The sequence below is a fragment of the Cetorhinus maximus genome, chromosome 23 (assembly GCF_964194155.1).
Source record: "Cetorhinus maximus chromosome 23, sCetMax3.hap1.1, whole genome shotgun sequence".
Classification (NCBI taxonomy): domain Eukaryota; kingdom Metazoa; phylum Chordata; class Chondrichthyes; order Lamniformes; family Cetorhinidae; genus Cetorhinus; species Cetorhinus maximus.
In genome coordinates this window covers 25,477,964-25,497,670 of record NC_135901.1, presented here as the reverse complement: position 1 = coordinate 25,497,670, position 19,707 = coordinate 25,477,964, and the positions used below count along the sequence as shown (strand labels likewise).

Below are 19,707 nucleotides of genomic sequence, written 5' to 3'. Positions count from 1 at the left end.
AGTTACATTAGAAGGAAAAGTGGTGACTTTGCACTGTCTCTATGAGGGCACACGTAGCATCAATTATTTATATTGGTCCCGGCATCCCCCAGACACACAGCCCGAGTTTATTCTGATGAAATACACCAGCGGTTATGCAGATAAAGCAGATTTTACAATAGCCCGTTTCTCTGCAGAGCTTAAGTTCACCACGTTGACTCTCTGGGGGCTGCAACTGACAGACACTGCAGAGTGTTACTGCTCCCCAAGGCTCACAGTGACAGTGAAACTCTCAAACAGAAACTCCCCTCGCTCTGGACACCTGGGCTCCAGCTGCTGACGCCTGATATAAGAGCGGTCAGATGCTGACACGGAGCTGAGTCACGCTGCTGTGAGCTGACACACACTGAGATGGAGACAGGAAACAGCCTCTTGTGTGAAGGGCTCAGAACAGACTGATTCTGTGACACTGAGGAGTGTTCTTGAGTGTCAGCAATCGTTGTCTCTGTGCTGATCTAAATATTGAGCCATGATTTTAAAGAGATAAATATTTGATCAGAAGTAGGGAGGAAGGTTTAACCTGTACATTGATTCTCTGATGGGTCTGTCTATCCGATTGGATTCTTCAATTTGTTTTCTCGGCTGCTCCTGGAGACAGTTGTGTGATAGTTTGACCCGAGGTTAATTTGATTTCCTCTAGATCTGTGTCTGAACGCCTGACAGCCAAATTATGGCTGCATCTGCCGAGATTCTATCTGACACCCAACAGACAGGAGCGCCCAGCCACAGTCCAAAGGTAGGTTTTGTACAGTGGTGAGACAGTTTTCCATCATTACGAGTCTGAGAGAGAGCGCAGTAATACACGGCGCAGTCAGCCAGCTGCAGCCCCGAAACAGTTAAACTGGTGAATTTAGTCGTGGCCTGGAGCTCAGATGAGAAACGAATTCTGAAGTCATTTCCTGTGTGTTGTTCACCCCAAGACCATCTCCACACAACAAACTGGAGCTCCTTGTCTGGTTGTTGCCGGCGCCAATATAAATAATACAAGTTTTATGCAGTACACATTGAAGTGATTGTTCCACCTTCTCTCCCACTCTCTGATGCCTTGGGCTGAGTAACTGAATCTCCAACACTCTGATCTGTAACGTGCGTTCAGGAAGAAGACAAGACCGAGTATTAAAAAGTGAAACAACGTTAACATTTCAGTTTGAATACAGTACTACTGGGGTCAACCTTATCGAAAATAAACATCCCAAGCACAACCCAGATGCTCAATATCTCCCTGGCCGCTGCCAAGCCCGAACCTGCCGGTCCCTTTATGAGGTTAAACCCAGACCAGAACAGACCCTGTCAGAGGATTCTGTAGATTCATCATCACTTCCTCCTCCCATTGTTCTCCTACAATGAGGCAATGACGTCATATATTTAAATCAGATTCAAATGAGGACCCTGGGTCACCTGCAGCCCTTTGGCCCACAGCAGAAAGTCTTTGCCGATGGGGTCAGTCATTCAGTGAGTACAGTCTATGGTGTGAGGTTAACTGCAGCCTTACTGAGGTTTGGAGATTTAGTTCCTGGGCTCGAATCGGTCAGTTTGCTGATTGTTTATTTCTGCCCGTGTATGATGACCTACAAAGAGCATAAACTTCATTGTCATGTCCATTCCATGTTTACACTCTGTGTGATAGATTTCTGCTGATCATTTATATCAGTGCCACACACCCGCTTTCCAGGTGATCTAGTGGTTAGAATTCAGTACTCTCTCCACTGTGACCTGTGTTCAATTCCCAGTTACTGCTGGGAATCTGAAGGAAAGAAAGAAACTGCTGCAGATACTCAGCAAGCCCAGCATTTATGGAGAGAGAAAATGAGTTAACATTTCCAGTCATTACCTTATACGAAAAGAAATAAAACAAAATGGGAAATCAGAGATTACAGTCTGAAATTGTTGAGTCCAGGAGACAGTAAAGTGCTTAATGCAAAGATGAGGTGCTGTTGAGATTGTATTGAGCTTCACTGGAACATGACAGTAAACCATGGACAGAGATCTCAGCATGAGAGGAAGGTGGAGAATTAAAATGGCAGGTTATTGGAAGCTCGGGGTCATGATTGCAGACTGAGCAGAGATCTCTGCAAAGCAGTCATCCAACCAGTGTTTGGTTTCCTCAATGTAGAAGAGGCAACATTGAGAACAGCAAATGTAGTATATTAAATTGAAGGAAGTACATATAAACCGCTGCTTCACCTGGAAGGAGAGTTTGGGGCCTTGGATGGTGAGGAGGGGGTAAAAGAGTAGGTGATACATTGCCTTTGTTCACTTGGAAAGATGCCGTGAGCAGGGGATTGATTGTATGGGGTGAGAGAGAAGTGGATCGGGGATCACAGAGGGAATGGTCCCTTTGAAATTTTGAAAGGAGAGGGGGAAGGGGAACATAAGTTTGCTGGCAGCATCACACTGGAGATGACCTGTTGAACATGGGGGCTGGTGGGGTGGAAAGTGAGGATAATGAGAACCCCATCGGGCTTCTGTAAGGGAGTGGAAGATGTGAGGGAATTGTTTCGAGCATGGTCAAAGGACCTGTCAAACACAATATCTGGGGGTTGGGGGTGGGAGATCTTCAGTTGAGGAGAAAGGAGGATATATCCGAGGTGCTGTTACAGAAGGTTGCAACATCAGAACAGATGTGGTTTTGATGGAGAAGCTAAGGGAATGAAATTGAATCCTCACAGAGTCTATGGATAAGGAACTGTAGTTGTGGTAGCTCTGGGAAACGCTGGGCTTATGATGAATATTTGTTGATAGCCTGTCCCCAGTGATTCATTCATTCACTCGACTCGCTAAGACACGAGTGAGTTCACATGTAAATGCACGGGTTGGATTCTGCTGTTATTGTTGCTGTTTTAGGGACTGTCGATTGTTCATCAGTTTCCAATTCCCTTCTTTCTCCTGGATAATGGAGAGTCCGTTCACTTCAGTTTCAGTCCAATTTATTTCCTAATGTTATCAATTTCCTCAAGTGTCCACTCCATTACAACAAAAAAAGTTATGAACTAAGTGGAACTTTCAATGGCGGATCATTCACCCAGAAATCCCCGCGGTGCAGAATACCCCCTATCCACACCACAGGAGACTATTGCGCATGCCGACTGACACAGGCTTGTTTTTCACATCTGCAGCTAGGAAGCAGCGGCCACTCGGTGGGATCGATGAGCCCGGAGATGTGTGGGGAGGCTTCATAAAAACCAGGTGTAGGCCTGAAGGTCCGAACAAGGATCTATTGGTGCGTTTGCACCGAGCGAGTCGACAGCTGTAGCGCTTCTAACTACAACCATGTTAACGACTGCTATCTATTGGGATCAATGTACAATAGGCCGCATGCGCAGCTTCCATCTTTATCGGGGTCAATAGGCACTAGGCCGCATGCGCAGTCGCCATCTTTATCGTGGAACAAAGCAAACTAGGCCGCATGCGCAGTCACCATCTTTATCGGGGTCAATACACACTAGGCCGCATGCGCCGTCGCGATCTTTATGCGGGGGGGGGGGGGGGGGGGCAATGTGTAGACGGCGCATGCGTGATCGTTCTGCGGCCTGGAGCTGGAGGAGAGATTTCCATCCTGGACTGGCAGTGATGGCTTTCGAAAATTCCTTTTAGAGGGGATTAGAAGCCGTGGGGCACGAGGTGGAATTATAGACAGCAAACTCTTTGTTAGTTCTGAATATTTATTCTGCACTGATATTGATGGCTTTCGAAGCTCTTTTTCCAGGGTATTAGAAGAGGAAGGATTTACAGATGGGAAACTCAAACCAAACATCACAATAAGATCTGACAGAGTCACTCGATTCATCAGAACCTGAATATCATCAGCATCTTAATGTGGAAGGTAAAAAGCTGCAAATGCAACTTGTCTTTTGCACTGACATGCTGGGCATCATCATTGAGGTTGGAGATATTTGTGGAGCCTCCTCCTCCAGTGAGTTGTTTAATTGTCCACCAACATTCGCCACTGGATGTAGCAGGACAGCAAAGCTTAGATCTAACCTATTGGGATCATTTAGCTCTGTCTGTTGCATTCTGCTTCCGCTGTTTGACATGTCTGTAGTCCTGTGTTGTATCTTCACCAAGCGGACGCCTCATTTCTCAATATGCCTGGCGCTGCCACACATCTTTTAAATTCATTCATGGGATGTGGGAATCATTGGCTAGGCCAACATTTATTGCCCATCCCTAATTGCCCTTGAGATGGTGATGAGCTGCCTTCATGAACCGCTGCAGTCCATCACTGCTTCTTGAACTTCTGCAGTCTGCTGCTCTCCTACACTCCTCATTGAACCAGGGTTAATTCCTAAGCTTGATGGTAATGGCAGAAATGAGGGATAGGCAGGGCCATGAGGTTACACATTGTGGTTGAATACAATTCTGCTGCTGCTGATGGCTCACAGCGCCTCATGGATGTCCAATTTTGAGCTGCTGGATCCTCTCTGAATCTATTTCATTCAGCACAGTGGTAGTGCCACACAGCATGATGGAGGGTATCCTTAGTGTGTGAAGACAGCACTTGGCCCACCTGACTAGTCCAGTGATATCTTTCTGCACTCTTACAGCTTTTATTTTTATTGTTAACCAGTACTGAGGCCCGCAGAACATCACTGGAAACAGCCTTCCATTCACAAAAACATACATTGACCATGCACCACTGCTTCCTGCCATTAGCCAATTTTGCATCCAATTTGCCACTCCTTTTAGGGTCCTATGAGTTTTTACTTTCCTGCCCAGTCTGCCATGTGGGATCTTGGTCAATGTGGAGAAAATGTTTCCACGTGTGAGAGAATCCAAAACTCGGGGCCAGAAATACAAGACAGTTACTGAGGAATCCAATAAAGAGAAATGTGTTCACTCTGAGATTGGTTAGAATGTGAAACTCGCTGCCACAGGAAGTGATTGAGGCAAAATGCTTAGATGTTTCAAAAGGAAACTAACTGATTACATGAGAGAAAAGGGAATAGAAAGATAAACTGAAAGGCTGAGTTGAGGCAGATGGAATGGAAGGGGATGAGTTTGGAGCATAAATATGGGCACAAACTTGCTGGACTGAATGGTCTGTTTCTGTGCTCTATATTCTAAGTAATTCTGTGTGAACTCCTTTTACAGGGGATTAGAACGGGAAGATTTACAGACAGGAAACTCAAGTCAAATATCACATCAGGATCTGACAGAATCACTCGATTCATCAGGACCTGAATATCATCAGTCTTTGATTGTGAAAGGGGAAATGTTTGTCTGTTCGGTCTGTGGGAAAAAATTTCAAACATCAGTGTGACTGGAAAAGTATTGAGACACACACACACCTGAGTGAGAGTGTTCCAGTGAACTGACTGTGGAAAGATCTTTAACCAGTTACAGATCCTGAAAAAACATCACACCATTCACAGTGGGGAGAGACCGTACATGTGTTCTGTGTGTGGATGAGGCTTCAACTGATCGTCCAACCTGGAGAGACACAAGGACACTCACACCATGGAGAAACCGTGGAAATGTGGGGACTGTGGGAAGGGATTCAATTACCCGTCAGAGCTGGACACTCATCAACGCAATCACACTGGAGAGAAACCCTGTAAATGCGGGGACTGTGGGAAGGGATTCAATTATCCATCCCAGCTGGAGATTCATCGGCGCAGTCACACTGGGGAGAAGCCATTCACCTGCTCCATGTGCAGGAAGGGATTCACAGAGTTATCCAAGCTGCACATGCACATGCGAGTTCACACCGGGGAGAGGCCATTTTCCTGCTTGGTGTGTGGGAAGGAATTTGCACAGTTATCCACCCTGCTGACACACCGGCGTGTTCACACTGACAAGAGACCTTTTAAATGTTCAGAATGTGAGAAGAGTTTTAAAAGTAGAAGTGAGGTGGTGACACACCAACGCATTCACACTGGGGAGAGGCCATTCACCTGTTCTCTGTGTGGGAAGGGATTCACTCAGTCTTCCACGTTGCAGAAGCACCAGAGAGTTCACACTGGGGAGAGGCCGTTCATCTGCTCCGTGTGTGAGAAGGGATTCACTCAATCTTCCAGTCTCATGGAGCACCAGAGAGTTCACACTGGCGAGAGGCCATTCACGTGCTCCGAGTGCGGTAAGGGATTCACCCATTCATCCCACCTGCTGACACACCAGCGAATTCATACCGGAGAGAAGCCATTCACCTGCTCTGTGTGTGGGAAGGGATTCACTCAAAAATTCAGCCTGCTGGGACACCAGCGACTTCACACTGGGGAGAGACCATTCACCTGCTCTGAGTGTGGGAAGGGATTCACTCGGTCATCCAACCTGGTGACTCACAAGCGAATTCACAAGTGACTGCAGAGGTTGGATTCTGCTGTTGTTGCTGCTGTTAATCACGTCCAGGATTGAACAGTGTTCATTCTGACAGCTGGTGTTTCTTTCTGCTGATGTTTATAATCCCTGTAACTGGGCTGGAGTTTAATATTCTGTGAAATAAATCAGGCCTCGTAGTATCTGTGGAGAGAGAAACAGAGTTAATGTTTTGAGTCCATATAACTCTCGTCCTTCGAGGAAGAGTTATATTGGACTCAAAACATTCAATCTGTTTCTCTATCCACAGAAGTTAACAGGCCTGCTGAGTTTTTCTGGCATTTCCTGTTTATATTTCAGAATTCCAGCGTCCGCAGTTTTAAAAACATTGTTGTTGATTTTTGTCCTGAGTGTTTAACGTCACCTGGCTGGAGGTCAGAAAGGACAATCTGGGGGAGGATCATACGGCAGGAACAGAACTTCAGCCTGGACACAGTCCTTCAGGGACACACTGAGAGGGACAAACGGCACTTCGGTCTTTCTCATCTCTCTTCACTGACCAAAGTCCCCGTGTGGGTTAATCCTGAGGTGTGTAAGAAATATGTCCCAGCCGCTCATGGTTCAAAGCTCCTAGACACGGACCAGAAGGCTCCTTTACAACTGGGTTTAGAGTCAGGAAGAACAACAGTGAATGCTGGAAATGTGCTGTCAAATCAGAGGCTGGTGTAAAACTGTGACCTGTTGCTGACTGAGAGTGAAACGGCAGGTTTAAGTTTCCAGTCTGGAAATGATTGTGGTAATTATTCTAGAATATTTAATGTGACAGTCCTAAATCTACCCTTTTGAGGCAGGTGTTACTTTGTTTTCAAGAAACCTTTTGAAAGTAAATTGGTTAAAGTCTTCAATTAAATTAGGAGGAGTTCACATGAGCCTGTTAACTGTTGCTACAATTATACAACAGGCATTTCATCTTGATATAAAGAAGGGTACAGTAGCCTAATGGTTATCTTACTGGGTTAGTAACACAGAAGCTGCTCTGATAATCTGGTAGATGTAAGTTCAAATCCCACCACAGAAGTTGGGGAATTTAAATTCTATTAACTGAATAAAAAGCTGGTATCACATGAAACTACTGTGTGGTTGTAAAAGTCTAACTGGTTCACTGACATCCTTTAGGAAAGGAACCTGCACTCCTAACCTCACCTGGTGACTCCAGAATCAGAGTAATGTGGCTGACTCTGAAATGCTCTCTGAGCCACTCAGTTATATCAAAACCATGTCCTAAAAGGAATCTCATCACCACCTTCTCAAGGACAATGATGGATGGGCAATAACTGGTGGCCCTGCCAATGACACCTGCAAGAGCTTATCCTTGTTGACCTGATCTAAACCTGTCATAACATCCCAGAAATAGCTGCAAATCAAGAAATGGAAGGGAGGAAGTAACTCAAGAAAATTACAATCAGCCATGATCTGATTGAATGGCGGAGGAGGCTCGAGGGACCGAGTGGCTTCCTCCTGCTCCTAATTCGTATGTACATCAGTCAACCTCCTCTCAATCTCTTTTGCTCCAAGCAAAATAATCCCAGTCTTTCCAACCCAACTTTATAACTAAAACCCCAATTCCTGGAACCATTCTGGTAAACCTCCTTTGCATCATCTCAAGGACCTTCTCATCTTTCCTAAAGTGTGGTGACCAGAACTGGACCCTAATTGGGCCCGAACCAGATCTTTATAAAACTTCAGCATAACTTTCCTGCTTTTGTGCTCAATATCTCTATTTATTGAAGTCCAGGCTCCCATCTGGTTTGCTAATCACTCTCTCAATATGAACTGCCTCCAAAGATCAGTGGACATGCACCCTCCCTTTTGTCCCTCCACACTCTTTAGAATGGGCCATTAAGTCCATATTACCTCTTCCAATCCCTTCTGCCAAAATGCATCACCACACACTTCTCTGTATTCAACTCCATCTGCCACTTGCCTGCCCATTCTGCTAGCCTATCATGCCCTGTTGCAGGCAATTTGTATCATCGTCACTCTTTGCCACTCCTTCAAGCTTGGCATCATCAGCATATTTAGAAATTTTATTCTGCAGTCCAAAATTCTAGTCATTTATAGAAAGTAAACAAGGAGTGGTTCCAGCACTGAACCTTGGGGAACATCACTGTACCAGCCTCAAATGATAGAAGAATAGAGCAGGGATGGTGGCCATTTGGCCCATTGTCCTATCTGTCTCTGAAAATGTTACCATTCTGTCCCACTCCCCTGCTGTTCTGGTATTGACAAGGTGGACGTGGAAAGGATGTTTCCTCTTGTGGGTGAGTCCAGAACTAGGGGGCACTGTTTGAAAATTAGGGATCGCCCTTTTCGGACAGGGATGAGGAGAAATGTTTTCTCTCAGAGGGTTATGTGACTTAGGAACACTCCGCCTCCGAAGGAGATAGAGGTGGGGTCACTGAATATTTTTAAGGCAGAGGTAGATAGATTCTGGTTAGGTAAGGGAATCAAAGGCTATCGGGGATAGATGGGAAGGCGGAATTCGAATCACAAACAGATCAACCATGATCTTATTGAATGGCGGAGCAGGCTTGAGAGGCCGAGTGATCTACGTATGCTCCTATTTCGTATGTTCGTATAAATCTTCCCTTATTAAGTAACAGCCGAAATCACTTTTGAAAGTTACTATTGGATCTGCTTCCACCAGTCATTCAGGCAATGTGTTCCAGATCATCAAAACTCACTGAGTAAAATAATCTCTCCTCATCTTCACCCTGGATTTTTTGCCAATTATTTTAAATCTGTGTTCTGCAGCTACCAACCATCCTGCCAATGAAAACAATTGCTCCCTTTGTCGATGATAACTCCTCAAAATGTCCACACCTCTATTAAATCGCTTGGTAACCTTCTCTGCTCCAAAGAGAACAATCTCAGCTTCTCCAGTCTCTCCTCAAAACTGAAACTGCTCATTCCCAGTTCCATTCTAGTAAATCTCCCATGTTCCCTCTGCAAGGGCTTGACATCTTTCCTAAAGTGTGGTGCTCAGAACTGAACACCCGACTTAAAATTGAGGATGAATCAGTGATTTATAAAGATTCAGGATAAGTTCCTTACTTTTGTTCTCCATGTCTCCATTGATAAAGCCAAGGACCCCACAGGGATATCTGTAAAACAAAACAGCTGGATAAACCTTTCCTGCTCCCTTCAAAGATTTGTGTCTATACACTCCCAGGTCACTCTGTTCCTGCACTCTGTTTAAAATTGTACCATTTAGTTTATTCTGCCTCTCCTCATTCTTCCTCCCAAAATTCATCATTGACTGTAAATCACTTTGGGATGTTCTGAGGGTGTGAAAGGTTCTAAAGGAGCACAAGAACTTTCTTTGTCTTTTACAGCTGACTAAAAGTTGTAGATTTTGAATCAAAGATTAAATTGAGATTGATATTCAAAGTTAACTATTTTACTGCAGAGACAAGTCCAACTGGGAGTCAATGAATTAAGAGGAAAGGTCCCAGACAGCAGTTCTTCAAGGTACACTGCAGGCCCGACAGCTCAATCAGCTCCACTCTCAGCTCAGGAGAACTCAACAACTCCACATACTGTCCACAGGGGAGTTCTCCTGGTGCAGTGGGACCAACATTTGTGTTTTAACTAACACCACCAAAAAGAAACTGGATTAATCGGTCACTGGTCTGATTGCTGCTTATAGAATCTAACTGTGCACAAACTGGCTGTTGTGAAACAGTAACAACTTGTATTTATATAACACGATTAATGTGCTTCAGACAAGTTTCATAAAACAAAAATTGACACCGAGTCACATTGGGGTTATTTTGGTAAATGGCCAAAGTTTGATTGGAGAGGCAGATTGTAACAAGAATCTCGAATAGGAGAGAGGTTAAGAGGTTTAGGGATGGAATTTCAGAGCTTCACACCTGGGCCTGGTGACCAATGGAGTAATTAAAATCAGGGGTGCTAAAGAGGTCAGAATGTGAAGAGTGCAGATATCCCAGAGGGTGTGTGATTGGAGATTACAGAGATAGGGAGGGAAGAGGCCTTGGAACAATTTGCAAACAAGGATGCAAATTTTAAAATCGAATCATTGCTTGACCAGGGGCCAGTCACACACTACATCAACATTATTATTGACCAGAAACTGAACTGAAACAGCCATATAAATACTGTGGCTACAAGAACAGGTCAGAAGCTAGGAATTATATGGCAAGAAACTCAGCTCCTGACATCCCAAAGCCTGTCCACCATCTACAAGGCACAAGTCAGGTATGTGATGGAATACTGCCCACTTGCCTGGATGAGTTCAACTCCAACAACACTCAAGAATCTGGACACCATCCAGGCCAAAACATCCTTTGGCACCTCGCTTGTTTGGCACCCCATCCACTAGCTTAAACATTCACACCCATCACCAGTGACGCATAGTGACAGCAGTGTGTACCATCTACAAGATGCACTGCAGCAACTCACTAAGGCTCTTTCGACAGCACCTTCCAAACCTGCAACCTCTACCACCTAGAAGGTCAGCAGAAATATGGGAACACCACCACCTGCAAGTTCCCCTCCAAGAAACACTCCATCCTAACTTGGAACTCTATGGTCATTCCTTCACTATCACTGGATCAAAATCCTGGAACTCCCTAACAGCACTGTGGGTGTACCTACACCACATGGACTGCAGCGGTTCAAGAAGGCAGCTCACCACCACCTTGTCAAGGGCAACTAGGGATGGGCAACAGATGCTGGCCTAGCCGGGACGCCCATATCCTGTAAAAGAATAAATCAAAAATGGTGAGGAATGGATGAACGGGACTTGGTGTGAAAAAGCACAGGGGCAGAGTTTTGGATGATCACATGTTTCCACGTGGGGGTGGGATGAATATGAGAGTCTGGCCTGGAATGTATTGGAATCGTCAAGTCTAAAGGTAACACGGGCGTGGATGAGGGTTTCAGCAGCAGATGAGCTGGGGTGGGGTTGAGACAGGTGACGTTATGGATATTGAAATATCTGCTTTTAGTGATGGTGTGGATATGTGATCAGAAACTCATCTTGGGGTTAAATCTGACACCACGATTGGGAAGAGTGTTGTTCAGCCTCAGACAGTTCCCAGGGAGAGGGATGGACTCGGTAGTTCGGGAACGGAATTTGTAGTGGTGACCGAAGACAATGGCTTTGGTCTTCCCAATTTTTAATTGGAGGAAATTTCTGCTCCAGTACTGGGTGTTGGATAAGCAGTTTGATAATTTAGTAACAGTGGAGGAATGGAGAGGGATGGTGGTGAGGTAGAGCCGGGCATTTTCAGTGTACATGTGAAAACTAACACGGTGCTTTTGGGTGATGTCACCTACTGGCAGCCTGTAGATGAGAAATAGGAGGGGCCAAGGATAGATCCTTGGGGGACATCAAGTTCAAGGGCTTTGGAGAGGAAAGGGAAATTGGAGATGGGGAGTAGGTTGCAACGACAGTGGAGTCAAGGGTTATTTTAGGATGTGTGGTGATGGTGTGGTTAAAGATGAGAAGGACAATATCAAGAGGAGAGAAAACTGCTAACAATTTCAGCTAACATGGCGAAGATGGATGGTCTGTAGTGTGTTGAGAATAGGGTGCATGGAGCAGAAAGATGAGCACTGAGAGGGAGATAGAAGAGAAACTGGAGAAAGATGTGAGTTCAGGGCCCGGACAAACAGGAACTTTAGAGATAGTTTGGCCCGGAGGGCTAGTGGAAGGGAGGGAAGCAGCAGAGACAGCTGATGAGAGGGTCTGAATCTTAGTGATAGAGAAGATCCATGAGCTTGTTGGAGGTGAGGATGGAGGAGAGAGCACTTCAAAAGTAACAAACTTATGTTTGAGATATGAAAAAGATTCAACACACTGTGTTTAGCGCAAAACTGATTTATTTGACTTTTATCCATAACCTTAACCCCTATAATTGGGCTGGAGTTTATTAACATCAGCAGAAGCAGAATCCAATGAATATGGTTCAGTCATGAATGTGGTTAACAGCAAAATCCCTTCACTGTAGAAACTTGTGAACTTGCTGGTGTTTCAGCAGGGTGGATGACCGAGTAAACCTCTTCCCACACTGAGAGCAGGTGAAAGGCCTCACCCCTGTGTGGACTCACTTATGGACATGAATTGAGATGATTGCATGAACCCAGTCCCGCACTGAGAACTCCTGAACAGTTTCTCATCAGTGTAAATGAACTTGTTGGTGTCTCAGCACATGGGATAACTGAGTGAATCCCTTCCCACACTTGGAGCAGGTGAACGGCCTCTCCCCTGTGTGGACTCGCTGGTGATTCAGCAGGTGGGATGTTTGAGTGAAGTCCTTCCCACACTCAGAGCAGGTGAATGGTCTCTCCCCAGTGTGAACTCGCTGGTGTACAGTGAGTTCAGATGATCGCCTGAACCCAGTCCCACAGTGAGAGCACCTGAACGGTCTCTCATCAGTGTGAACACGTTGATGGGACATCAGTTCCCCAGAACTTTTATAGCACTTCCCGCAGTCTGGGCATTTGAAAGGTCTCTCGGCAGTGTGAACTCGCTGGTGTGTAAGCAAGTGGGATGAATAAGCAAATCCCTTCCCACATTCAGAGCATGTGAATGGTCTCTCCCCAGTGTGAATTTGCTGGTGTACAATGAGTTGCGATAATCGCCTGAACCCAGTCCCGCAGTGACAGCACCTGAATGGTCTCTCGTCAGTATGAACACGTTGATGATGCATCAGGTCCAGGGAACTTTTATAGCACTTCCCGCAGTCTGAGCATTTAAAAGGTCTCTTGTCAATATGAACTCGCTGGTGTCTCTTCAGGTTGGATGAATTAGTGAATCCCTTCCCACACTCAGAGCAGGTGAGTGGTCTTTCCTTAGTGTGAACTCGCTGGTGTCTCAGCAGGTGGGATGACCAAGTGAATCCTTTCCCACACTTGGAGCACGTGAATGGCCTTTCCCCAGTGTGTATTTGCTGGTGAGTCAGCAGGTCGGATGACTGAACGAATCCCTTCCCACACTCGGAGCAGAGGAATGGTCTCTCTCCAGTATGAACTCGCTGGTGTGTCAGCAGGTTGGATGACTTAGTGAATCCCTTCCCACACTCGGAGCAGGTGAACGGCCTCTCCCCAGTATGAACTCGCTGATGAATTTCCAGCTCAGATGGGTAATTGAATCCCTTCCCACAGTCCCCACATTTCCATGGTTTCTCCCCGGAGTGAACAGTGCTTTTTGCTTCCATGTTCAAAGGCTGAAAATATTCAGGTCAGGGTGAATCGAGTGACCCTGTGAGATCCAGATGAGATGTTTGGTTTCAGTATTCTGACTGCAAATCCTTCCCTTCTAATAACCTGTGAAATTGATTTAAAACAGAAAAAAGGGAGTGAGAGAGAACCCACAAAAACACGAAGGCAGGTTGTGAAATTGAACTGAATGAATCTGGTAATTTGTGGGGCTTGACACTAGGAAAAAGTGACCATGAAAACTGCTGGATTGTCCTAAAAACGTGACTGGTTCACTAATGTCCTTCAGGGAAGGGAACCTGCCACCCAGTCTGAGCCTACACAAGACTCTGGTCTCTATGGGAAGAGAGGAGGAAGAAGGCAGGGAGCAAAGGAGAGGGATAGGAGGGAGATTTTATATATATACAGCTTGACCATAACTCTGACAGAATCTCCAAAACCTTCAACCTACACACCACCTAGAAAGACCAGGGTAGCAGGTGTATGTGAACACCTTCACCTCCAAATTCCCCTCTAAGTCACACACCATCCTGACTTGTCTGACATCCAGTACTGGATGAGCAGAAATTTCCTTCATTTAAATATTGGGAATACTGAAGGCATTGTCTTCAGTCCCTGCTACAATGTCCACTCTCTAACCAACTCCATCGCTCTCCACAGCAACTGAACCAGACTGTTCACAATCACAGTGAAATATTTCACCCCAAGATAAACTTCCAACCACATATCCACATCATCACCAAAACCGCCTATTTCCACCTCAATAACATTGTCCAATTCCGCCCAGTCTCAGTTCACCAGCTTCTGAAACCATCGTCCATTCCTTTTTTACCTCTAGACTTAACAACCCGAACGCACTCCCGGACGGCCTCCCACATTCAACCTCTCTGTAATCTTGAGGTCATCCAAAACTCTGCTGCTCGTGTGCTACTCACACCAAGGGCAGAGTTTTGCCCTCGCCAGGTGGGCTCAGCAGGGGCGAGCGGGAGCGATTGGGAAGCTGACCGCTGCCCGCGATTGGGGCCCCGAGCACAATTTCATGCTAGCAGGCCAATTAAGGCACGCCCAGCATGAATCGTGTGCTGCAGCACTGCCTGTGTGGAGGAGGGCGAGCGCACGTGTGGGAAATCTCCCTGAGACAGAGCTGCCTGACCTCATCGTGCGTCATTTTACACTCTTCCAGTTGGGCACACGCCCACCTGATGAGCAGAAAATTCTGCCCCAAGTCATCTTTTTATTCATTCATAGGATGTGGTCATCGCTGGCTGGACCAGCATTCATTACCCATCCCTAATTGCCTTCGAGGTGAGCTGCCTTCTTGAACCACCGCAGTCCATGTGGTGTAGGTACAGCCGGAGTGCTGTTCGGGAGGGAGATCCAGGATTTTGACCCACTGACAGTGAAGGAACAGTGATATATTTCCAAGTCAAGATGGTGAGTGACTTGGATGGGAACTTCCAGTTGGTGTATCTGCTGCCCTTGTCCTTCTAGATGGCAGGGGTCACGTGCTGGGAAGGTGCTCTCGAAGGAGGCTTGGTGAGTTGCTGCAGTGCATCTTGTAGATGGTACACACTGCTGCTACTGTGCATCAGAGGTGGAAGGAGTGAATGATTAAGGTGGTGGATGTAGTGTCAATCAAACAGGCTGCTTTGTCCTGGATGGCGTCGAGCTTCTTGAGTGCTGTTGGAGCTGGACTCATCCAGGCAGGTGGAGAGTATTTCATCACACTCCTGACCTGTGTCTTGTAGATGGTGGGCAGGCTTTGGGGAGTCAGGAGATGAGTTGCTCCTCACAGGATTCCTAGCCTCTGACCTGCTCTTTTTGTATTTTTGTAGCTAGTCCAGTTCAGTTTCCAGTCAATGGTAACCGTGACCCCTCCCCACCCCCGGATGTTGACAGTTGGGGATTCAGCGATGGTAACATTGAATGTCAAGCGGAGATGGTTAGATTCTCTCTTATTGGAGATGGTCATTGCCTGGCACTTGTGTGGCACGAATGTTCACCCATCTTCCCTGTGCCCACTGACCTACAAAAGCTCCGGGTATGAAATATCAAAATTTTTTAATTCTCACCCTTATTTTCAAATCCTTTTGCCCTCCCTATCCCTATAATCTCCTTCAGCCCAACCAACACCACCCCCCTCCATCCTCACACACAGATCTGCGCTTCTCTAATTCCAATATCTTGAGCATTCATGATTTTAATCGCTCCATCTTTGGTGGCTACACCTTCAGCTTCCAAGGCCATAAGCTGTGGAATTTCCTCCCTCAACCTCTCCATCTCTCTGCCTCGCATTCCTCCTTTAAGATACTTCTCCAAACTTGCCACTTTGACCAAACTATTGGCCATCTACCCTCATATCTCCTTATGTGGGTCAGTGTCAAATGTTATTTATAGCTTTTCTGTGAAACACCTTGGAAATTTCTCTTCCATGAAAGGCGCTATATAAATACAAATTGTTGTTGTTGATTTGGACATATATCACTTCCTTCATCATTGCTTGGTGAATAACCTGTAACTTCTTACCTAATAGCATTGTGGGAGCACCTTCACCACAGGCTGCAGCAGTTCAAGAAGGTCAAACATCATCTTCTCCATAGGTAACAGGGGATTGGTCATATCTGCTGCTGGTCTTGTGTTCGTGAAAGGGCAGGGGAGTGGGACTAGCTGATTTACTCTTGCAGACAGCCAGCACAGGCAGGACAGGTTGAATAGCCTCCGTCTGTTTTTTATTATTCAATGACTTGATGAAAAGGACCCAGTCTGGAGTCAAGGAATTAACATCTGCAATGAAAAGGCCACTGTCCTATAAACTGGTTCTTAACTGGTCTGTCGGTGATTCTAGTCTCGGTTCTGTGAGCAATACCTGCAATAAAATATGTCAGAAAGATATAATAATTCTCATTATATTGGTGGAATTTATTATAAAATAGAATATTAGTAGGATGTGTCTATATGTGGCTCTGTGTGTGTGTGTGTGTGTGTGTAGGACTTGATTGAATAAGAGGCAGCTAGTCTGGGTGCTTTGATGTAAGGAGGAGTTAGGTTTGAAATGTTAATTAGGTAAACATGAGAAGTTTAGAAATATCGGTGTCAAGGGAACATTTGCATTTTTAAATAAGCCAGGCTCGATTGTTTTCAAAAGAGGGAGTGAAATGTGTCACCGAGCCAGCTGAAGTTTAGAAAGAGTGTGTTTATTTTTCCCAAAGATGCATAGTAAAACTTAGTGCTATGAGAGGTTTTAATTATCAGGGAGATAAAGTCCAATGGCATAGTGAAACAATGAGTATTTGCATTCAAAGAGGGAAATATGTATAAAGGAGAGAAGACTGTTTGTAAGGGAAGGCATTTTTAAGAGCTTACAAGTGTGAAAAAGCCTTCAGCATCTATGCCTCAAGTTGCTGTCTTCAAAGGGCTGAAGTTAAGAAAATTCACTCTGAATTCGACTTGTTCAGGGTATTATGTTTCTTTGCCTTATCTTTTAAAATCTATGTGTCCTACTGTTGCCTTAACGATTTAGGTTGATTAAGGGATTTAGAAGTTATCATAGTAGTAATTTGTAGATCTATGTATATATTTAAAAATCATTTCTCTTATTAATAACTGTTTAATTTAGTTTTATAAAAACCTATAAGACTTGGTGGTCTTATTACTACTGAATTCAAGGCACACATCTCAAAATTTACACAAACTGCAAAACAAGTTGTGGCAGTTGTTTCAAGTTTCCCTTTGGGATTTGAACAACTCAGCATTTACCATCAACTGTGTCATAACAAATAATAGCAAAATATCACAGCTGATGGAAATCTGAAATAAAAGGAGAAAATGCTGGAAATACTCAACAGATCAGGCAGTGTCTGTGAAGAATGAAAGAGTTAACATTTCAGGGTATGTGGAATGAATTATGGAGAATAAAAATGGTGCAGAATTTGATGGTCAATATAAGCTGAGAAGCAGAAGAGAAATGGCCTATAGTGCAGAAAAAACAATTCTTGACTATGAAAGATACTGTGGGAAGATAAAGCTGGGAAGCCAGCAGCACATGGTCGGGGGAATGGGCAGCAGTGGAAACCACATTTAGGCATGGTCGGCAGAAGTAACAATAAAATACTAAACATAGCTAAAATACACCCAATATTAGAGACAGAGGAAGTTAGAAAGTAGCAGAGAGATGATCAGGAGGGCAGAGGTGAAACAGAGCAATGGGTACACATGGATTCAGATCCACAATAAAGGAGCCACACCAGCCCCAGGGCCATAGAACCAGAGCACAGAGAACAGAGCAGAGCAGTAAAAACTCTAAATTGTAGACGAATGCTCAAAAATACTCACCTCTGAAACAATTTCACACTTTTCAATTTTATAATCTCCTGCTGGAGCCTGCAGCTAAGAGATATCAGAAGCACTGGAGTCAGAGAAAAATCTCCCAGTTGAGGAAATACCCAGGGAGCGGGGTGATGTCACCGCTCAATTGTTGGTGTGTGATGACATCACAGACACAAACACAGAACATCTGGGCCTGTGCAAACCAGTGATCACCACACTTTATGAAGGATGTGAGGGTCCTTGAGAGGGTGCAGAGGAGATTTACCAGAATGGTTCCAGGGATGAGGAATTTTAGTTGAAAGGTTAGGTTGGAGAAACTGGGGTTGAGAGAAGATTTGATAGAGGTGTACAAGTTTATGACAGGTTTAGAGAAAGTAGATAAAGAAAAGCTGTCTACATTAGCTGATTATAAAAGGATTTCAGGACACAGATTAAGATTTTGGACAGGATCCACAGGATGGATGTGAGGAAGAACAGTCAAATGCAGTGAGTGGTAATGATCTAGAACTCAATGCTTACACTCAAAAGACGATTATATCCAGGTTCTGATGAATTGAGTGCTGCTGTTAGATTTTGATGTGATATTTGGTTTGAGTTTCCTTTCTGGAAGTCCTCTTCTAATACACTGTAAAATAAGTTTACAAGTCATCACGGACAGACCAGGATAGAACTTCAGAAGAGACAAACATTTCCCTTGGTTTGAATTTGCTCTGTGTTAATCCTCCCCTTCCAACCCCTGTAAAAGGAGTTTCCAAAATCCATCCCTGACAGCCCAGGATAGAAATTCACAGCATCTTTTCCTCCTGCTACCTGGCCTAGGATGACCACACATGCACCCTGCTGCAGATTGCCCCTCCTTGTCATCAGCAGTCCCTCGGTTTGAGGATGGCGCCTGCTCAGGGTCGTGAGTTTCTGCCGTGGGTCTTCAGGTGACTGGACAGACCCGCAGATCATTGGACACATGGGGCAGGACATCCCATGAGGTAGTGGGATCAGGAAAGTAGGATTTGCTTCCTTTTCTTTGCTGCTCTGCCTCATTAGTAAGACATTGGGACTCAAAGCGTGATGCAGCTTGATGGACAAGTTGTCCCCATTCTAAACTATTGGCCACAGGCACACCCCGGTCATTGAAAACATTGCCCAGGGCGGCCGTTAACCCGGGCCAAGCCCTGGAATCTGCGGCCACGCTCGGTCTAAATGGGGACCGTTAAGTTCTTTTTCGGGGTTTGCAGTTTACACAACATCTTTACGAAGCCTCTCCGCCCACCCGCCGGGTCCACCGGTCCCTCCAATTGCGGACTCGAGAAAAAAAGTCTCTCCATCGCCATTACCCTCAGGGATTGTCATTGTCCCGCCCCTCGCTCACTCCGATTGGTTGGAGGACCAGCCGCGCCAGCTCGGTCCTCCAGTCCCGCCCTCTCTTCCGATTGGCCCGGAGCTTCCGTCAATCACCCGGGCATTGTGACGGTTTCAAACGCTGAGAGCGGCCACAGACTCAGCCTGACTTGCTGATTCTTGGCAGCATTTCCTGTTTGGGAATTACAACTAGAAATGGATGGTCAGTTCCCCTCTGTCCGGGGGGGATTCACACTCATTTCCCCAGTGCAGTGATTATCACGTTTACTGCACATGAGAAAGTCCCCGGTTCAATCCTGGCTGGAAACTTTGTGTTTAAAGTTGTTATTGATGATGAGTGAGTGAGTTTAGTTTCATGTTGAACATAGTGGAAGTTACTGTTGTCTCAATCTTTAAAATTTCTTTCTCTTACTTATTTAAACAATAACGTTAAGTGATTCAAAACTGATCCACCGTGATCCAAGAGCAAGATACTGCAGATGC

The 19,707-nt window shown here is 45.4% G+C and overlaps 2 protein-coding genes across 9 annotated transcripts in view; one reads left to right on the top strand and one right to left on the bottom strand.

Annotated features, from left to right (window-relative positions):
• The first annotated feature begins 3,118 nt into the window (after positions 1-3,118).
• LOC144697909 (uncharacterized) overlaps positions 3,119-19,707 on the top strand; it is a 20,954-nt gene continuing 4,365 nt past the window's right edge. The window contains 2 exon segments of the mRNA XM_078569871.1: positions 3,119-3,259; positions 5,377-6,336. Of these exon segments, the coding sequence (XP_078425997.1) occupies positions 3,119-3,259; positions 5,377-6,336 (1,101 nt within the window).
• LOC144697019 (uncharacterized) overlaps positions 12,187-19,707 on the bottom strand; it is a 21,203-nt gene continuing 13,682 nt past the window's right edge. For 4 of the 8 annotated variants that reach the window (XM_078568776.1, XM_078568777.1, XM_078568783.1 and 1 more), the window contains 2 exons: positions 18,388-18,493; positions 12,187-13,650 (listed from right to left, as the gene is read on the bottom strand). In XM_078568776.1, the coding sequence (XP_078424902.1) occupies positions 12,501-13,541 (1,041 nt within the window). In that variant the 5' untranslated portion in view covers positions 13,542-13,650; positions 18,388-18,493 and the 3' untranslated portion in view covers positions 12,187-12,500. Of the gene's footprint in view, positions 13,651-16,068; positions 16,409-18,387; positions 18,494-18,678; positions 19,204-19,707 lie in introns of those variants that run through there. The other 4 variants (XM_078568779.1, XM_078568781.1, XM_078568784.1 and 1 more) reach the window with 3 other exon arrangements.